The 6,931-nt window shown below is 38.0% G+C and overlaps 1 protein-coding gene across 1 annotated transcript in view; it reads left to right on the top strand.

The window, feature by feature from the left end:
* rp2 (retinitis pigmentosa 2 (X-linked recessive)) overlaps window positions 1-6,931 on the top strand; it is a 13,637-nt gene that overhangs the window by 2,335 nt on the left and 4,371 nt on the right. The window contains exons 2-3 of the mRNA XM_015391475.1: window positions 1,190-1,858; window positions 2,410-2,524. Coding sequence (XP_015246961.1) covers window positions 1,190-1,858; window positions 2,410-2,524 — 784 coding nt within the window. The remainder of the gene's footprint in view (window positions 1-1,189; window positions 1,859-2,409; window positions 2,525-6,931) is intronic.

Raw genomic sequence — 6,931 nt, 5'->3', positions numbered from 1 at the left:
ACTTTTGACACAACTGATTACTGTACCAGTATAGTTGGAGCCTTACAAACATAGATGCCTCTTATAAATTCTTTGTGGGGAACGTTATTACTATAAAAGCTCCACTTAGGAGTGCAGCTAAAATGCTAAACAGTAAACATGAAATTGCCCGATCTAATGGAACCAAGTAGGTATAGATTAGTCACTGCTACCAAAGTTTGACATAGTTAAGGCATCAAAACCATTTTTATTTTCTGCTATTTTGTCCCTAATGGTTAAAGCCCTTTAGAATTTTTTTTTCTATTCAGTTTAGGTTTGTTCTATTACACCAGGTATGTTTGTGAAAATTTCAAGTGTTACATTTCAGTATATTTCCTTTTTATATCACCTTCAATACTATATAAATAATCCAAAAATGGTTAACCTTGATTAAAACTCAAGACAGGTTTCTTTTTCTTTTTTTTTTTTTTTGTCATACAGGCACTTTTTTGTGGTTTCTGAAAGGGTGTACAACCCTGTGACATCAGTTCCTTGGTAGAAGCTAAATAATGAGTCACTGGCTACTCCGCTGCATAACATTTCTTCTTTTGTTAGACTGCTGTATCTGTTCACTACCGTGCATAAGTATGCTCACCCTTATGAATTTTTCCACGAGTTTTTATGTTACAAACCTGTGACCGGATAGACCAATGAGAAGCAAAAAGCAAATAATACTTGTTTTTTTTTATGATGTCTTGTAAATCAAAATTGGAATAAGTGTGGCATTCATTTTTATTCCTCATTCTGAGACAATACTTTGTGTTATAACGTATCACTGACGGTACTGCAGCAGGGTTTTTTTTTTCCTTCTTTTTTTGCCAAGTCTCGACTAACTTTACAAAATAGCTCAAACCCAGTTAGAGTTGTTGAATAAAAGCATTTTCCAATACATATTGTACATATTCATAGTTAGCTTTAGGTCTGTGCTGTTCTACAGCAAGATGAACCTCTATCTCAACCTTAAAAACAAAATAAAACAAAAAAAACCCCAGCCCGGACCAGTTGTCTCCCAAGATTACTTCACAGCTTATAGGATTGGTTAATTTTTGTCAGTTAAAACGTTCATACTTAACCATTGTGATATAACTAAAAATAGATTTCAGAATGTTGTGATTATGTATTTAAATATTTTTTCCAAATACATTTTTTGAATACATTTGTTTATCTCCAGGTTGATCCCAAGGATTACATGCTGACAGGACTGAAAGATGTCACTGTCGGCCGCCTGCCTGGAAAACTGAACGGCCAGCAGTTTGTCATCCAAGAATGTGAGAACTGCAACATCTATGTGTTGGACCACTCAGCGACTATCAACATCGACGACTGCGTCAACTGCCGCATTGTCCTCGGACCTGTTAAGGGAAGTGTGTTTTTCAGAGACTGCAAAGACATCAAGTGCGTGGTTGCCTGTCAGCAGTTTCGCACGCGGGACTGTAAAAAGATGGACGTGTTCCTGTGCTGCGCCACTCAGCCCATCATCGAGGCCTCCACAGGGATGAAGTTCGGCTGCTTTCAGTACTACTACCCTGACCTGGCCTTCCACTTTAAGGACGCGGGGCTGAGCATATTTAACAACAACTGGAGCAACATCCATGACTTCACGCCGGTGTCAGGAGAGAACAACTGGAGCCTGCTGCCAGAGGACTCAAATGTGCTGGATTTTGTCCCAATGCCCGACCCAGAGTCTGACTTCAAGTCTGTTCGGATCTCCACCGAAGCAGCCCGGAGCATCGTGCCTTTGACGAAAGGAGGGAGGCGGAAGGACAGCGAGGAGTCCTGTCTCTTTGTTTTCTTCGCCGGAGAATATACAACTGCAAATGCCAGGAAACTGATAGATGAGGTGAGTGTTGTTAAAGAGAGGAGGCCATGTCTGTGGGAACCTGGTTTTGGAAAGTGTGCGCAAAGAGGAAGTGTTTGTTGGTGAATGGTGAAATGGTGGTGCAATTGTCAGATCTTACTTGCTGCAGGACTTTCATCCAATGTTTCATAAATTTTTGATTTGTCAGTCTGACCTTCTACTTAAACTAAGCCTAAATGAGTATAAAACAGAATTGCTCATTGAAGGCGCTATGGTTTGGACATCTTTAAATATTTGGTTGTGAACCATTCTAGAGGTTTAGACAAAATAAAATTTGAAACCAAAGATTATTTCCCTATTGTGTTTTGGCTTTCTCCGGTTAATATTTCAGTCTTTGTGGTTATTTTTATCTAAATGCTAACCACCATGCAAAGCTGACAGTCTTGCTGTGTAAATATTCCAGTGACGTTTGCTGTCACTGAAAAGAATATGAATCACCAGAAACGAAACCAGAAGTCTTACAGTTAGGAATCTTTACGAGCTACACAACTCACTTTTGTTATTATTGGCCAACTTCACTCCTCTTTACACAGGCAACCAGTAAAGGATTCGTACTGATCCAGACCAAAGAGGTCTCCATGAAGCCTGAAGATGCAAAGCGTGTGTTTCAGAGCAACGCAGAAGATCTTGTGGAGTTTATCAGTAAAGGTAAGCCTCTGTGTATATTTATAAAATGCCTCAGCTGCACAATAATTCAGCCCCATCATTGCTGCAGCCAACAAAAAAAAAAAAAAAAAAAAAACTGGTACACATACTCTTTTCAGCTGCACATTTTTCCCCAGTGTCATCATGCAGCAGTAATTTATCAACTTGAAGTTAAGAAGGAAAGAACTGATCCAAAGACTAGCTGTCTTTTTTTTTTTTAAAACATCTGAACCAGAACCAGGGAGAATTTTTTTTTTTTTTTATAGGCCGTTCCCTAACAACAAATGCAAAATTAGACAATCAATAAAAAATAAGAGGAACATTTTCTTCCAGTGAAGCTTTGCTCTTTCCATTGAAAAAAACAACTCCCCAGTTTTTAGTCTGTTCAATTTTGTGCATTCAGCTAATGAATGAATTGAAAACTATAATGTTTTATAACATAGTCAGAACAACTGGGAAAGAGCAAACTATTCCCACTGGATGAAACCTATACATTTCTGACAAGAAAACAAGCATGTTTGTCTTATTGCGTTTTAGCAGTGTGTGCAGGTGGTTAACAATATTACCAGCACAGTCCCCTGCACTAATATATCATCCATCGCCATTTGTTGGACTGACGAAAATCGGTTGGAAAATGTTTTTTACATATCTTCCAACCTTAGCTTCTGCTCTCTGAATTTTTGGTTATAGAAGGCATCTTGTGTGTAGAGAACATTTTCTTTCAGATCCATGTGAGGCGTGTCTTAAATACTTAGGATTCTTGTTCCGTGTCTCCGATTCCTCCTTTCATAAACAGAAACATAAATCTGTTTTATTTTACTGTGTGATAATTGACAGAAGCTTTTCAGAAACTAGCAAAAGTATTCACACCAACTGAGCTTTTCCACATTTCTTTTCAAGTTAAAACAACAAGCATCAACATGTTTTTACTGATGCTTAACCCACATCTGAAATTGGAAAGCATTCAACATTAGTCACTAGAGGAACCTATAGCAAAATGGAAATAGGTGCAGCTAATGGTAGCTTTAGAGGAGCTGCAATTTTTTCAAAGCTCAGGAGGGAGAAGGTGTTGAATGGAAAATTGTTTTTTGTGCTTTAATACAAATCATTATGACTTGGTGGAAAAAAGAAAACTCCACTTGTATTTTTCATGTATGTTACAGCAATTCTATTGAAGAATGAAGTTGCAACACGTTATCTCAAGGCACTTTACAGAGTTGGTTCAATCAGATCATCCACTCAGATTGGTTAGAACATTTCTATCAAGTAAAACCAGCTGATTGCATCCAGTCATCGCTCGTACTGAATAAGCATGTGGTAACAGACAGTTTCTTGCATTGTGGCATGGAGTCTTCAGCAATCCCTAACGCTGAGCATGCATGTAGCGACAGTGGAGAGGAAAAACTCCTTGTATCAGGAAGAGACCTCTAGCAGCAACATCCAACCAATATATGGAACCAGACATACAGGATGACTGTAAATCTGATCAACAAATACCTTCTATGTTAGAAAAGATTAGGATAAATAGCTGTATAGGTGGCTCTCTATTAGAAAAACAGTTAAACAGATGAGCTGTTAGCTGTTTTCATGTCTAAAGAGGTAAAAGAGAGCATAGACCCCGCAGCATAATCCCCGGTCCTCAGAACTTTACATTAGGGACAATACAGCCAGACGGCCACTAAATACAGCCTCCATCATCAGTTTATCAGATAGATATGTGGGTCGTTACTTTAGAGTCCAGCGGTAGCAGAAGCAGCTGCTTGGCCACAAAAAACCCATTTGTTCAGTTGTTCTTTACCTAATCTGAAGGACACATGGTTGGCTTTGTTACAAGGAGCACTGGTGCTCCCAAATGAAAAAATAGGTCCACCATGAATTTTCTGAAACGGCACCTTTTTAAAAGGAAAAAAAAAGAAAATGAACCTGGCTAATAATTACTGTTTGGTGAGACTGTCTTTTTTTTTTTTTTTTTTTCCAAATGGGGGTTTCCACTTAAATGCTAAATTACCTGCCTGGTTCTGCTCTTAGCTATATAAGGTTTTCCTCAAAATCAAGCCAAGGTAAGAGTTGGATCCACTCTGATTGAAACCTATAGATCTAGTTAGCAGTGGTGCTAAACATGAACAAATCATGAAATGCTGGAGGCATGTCCCTTAACCTCCTAACTTAATGTAATTTATGCAGGTTTAGCTTAACCTTTGTCATACAACATTTATTGCACTAAGGACTTAACTAAGGTCTTAACAATGATGCCATATTAATAACCCTTTATTGGGCAATCAGAATTTCAAGCCAATAGTGTTATTGGAATCCAGGGCAAGTCCTTTGTAAAATTAAAAAAAATATGGATATTTTGAATGCAAAAAATGAATTTTAATGTAATAACAAGAAACGCCAACTTGCCCGAATATATTTAGAAAATTGTGCTTCTATGAGAAATTCATGAAAAACACTCAGAGTGAAAAAAACACATTTTATTTGTACAACATATTTTAGAGGCATTAATGCTGATACTGGAACTTACATTTTTTAGTTTATAAACCTAAATATAATTAACTAGGCTTATTAACTTTTTAACTTAATTTTTTTTTTTACTTTTCAATTAGCTTTTTACCTTTTTTCTTGACTTGTTAATTTTTTTAATTAAATAATTTTTTCCTCTGATAAATAATATGCATATAATATTAAATAATTAATCTTGGGGCAAAAAAAGTCATGTTTCATTAAACTGTGCAGCCTGGCACAACGGCACAATTTGTAGCACTGTTGCCTTGCAGCAAAAAGGATCTGGGTTCGATTCCCAGCCAGGGGTTTGTCTGCATGGTCTCCCTGTGCATGTGTGGGTTTTTCCCGGATACTCCTACTTCCTCCATCAATCCAAAAACATGACTGTTAGGATAATTGGCCTCTAAATTGTACTTAGGTTTGAGTGTGTGCATGGTTAATGAGACTGAATGTGATTTAAAAATCTCCAAATACATTAAAATGCAAGATAAACTTTATAAAAACAATTTCTAGTGTTCCTGAACTGAAACTATAACTAAAATTAAACTAAAACTATATATTATTATTTTAACTTACAGATAGTTACTGGAGATACAAAGAGAAAGAGGTGTGTGCAAATTAAATGCAGGAAAGATCTATTTTTGTGCAACAGGTTCAAAGGAGGAAAAAAAAGCATATTTACATCCTAATTGTTAATTCAGGGGATCAGTGGAAGCTTTGTTCATGTGTGGCTGATGTTCAATGGAGAAATGGGAGAGTCGTTCTTCTCCCTTGCTTCTCTCATATTTATTTGCCAATCAGGACGTAAATGAGTTTTAAGCTTGCTCTCTGGATTCAGGGCTGCAGCCACTCATCTCTATTTATTCACTGGATTACTGGAAACAGTGAAGCCACTGGCTGCCATATTGGTACTACCCACTCCCACAGAGACGTGCCATTAAAATGCCAAGGTGTGTAGCATTTGGCTGCAAAACCAGGCAGTTTGCCTGCTGTGGGAAGACGTTTCTCTCTGCTTCTGTCTCCTTGAACCCCAGTCAGCCTTGGCAGATGGACGCTCACTCTGAGCCTGGTTCTGCTGGAGGTTTCTTCCTGTTAAAAGGGATTTTTTCCTCTCCACTGTTGCTACAAGCATGCTTAGTGTGAGGGATTGCGTTCAAGTCAATTAGCCGATGCAATCAACTGGTTTTCCTTAGATAGAAAACTATGAATCAATTTGACTGGATGATCTAGTGAACTGCAACATGCCTTGAAATGAAATGTGTTGTGAATTGGCACTATAGAAATATTTTAGGAGCAAAATGTGAGTAAAAAGGGATTAAATCTGTACTCGCATCCATGCTGCCATTAGTTTTTCATTTATTTTTCTACTCACACTAATCTATTTTTAGGTGCAAATGTAAGTAAAATGCTCACACTATACAACCCTGCCTCTTTGCACTATGCGCCTCAGTTTACTGTCCCGGCTCCTTCGGGTAACCATAACTAACGTTTTTGTGGTTGACTTGCTGTTGTCTCCAATCACTTCCACTTTATCAAAATACATCTAACAGTTAATTGTAGTAGTGAGGAAATTAGATTGGACTCTTTGCTCACTATCACACTTCCCTGCTGGAATTAACTGAGCTCCAGAGAGCAGCCAGTACTTTCTCAAATTTGTAGAAACGGTCTACATGCGCCAAGTTTTACTTCACCACCTCATTACTCTACATGGGTGAAAAAAAGCTACCGTATTTTCACGACCATAAGGCGCACCGGACTAAAAGGCGCACTCTCAGTTATGTGTCCCATTTCTGTATTTAACGCATGCGTAAGGCGCACCGGACTATAGGGCGCGTTTTTTATATACAGGTACATGTCCTCTACTACCTTTAAATACCTCTACTGCGTATTTAAAAATACAGCGGG

The sequence above is a fragment of the Cyprinodon variegatus genome, unplaced genomic scaffold (genome assembly GCF_000732505.1).
Source record: "Cyprinodon variegatus isolate N-32 unplaced genomic scaffold, C_variegatus-1.0 Scaffold544, whole genome shotgun sequence".
Lineage (NCBI taxonomy): Eukaryota > Metazoa > Chordata > Actinopteri > Cyprinodontiformes > Cyprinodontidae > Cyprinodon > Cyprinodon variegatus.
The sequence above is the reverse complement of the archived record's forward strand: the minus strand, read 5'-3'. Positions and strand labels throughout refer to the sequence as shown.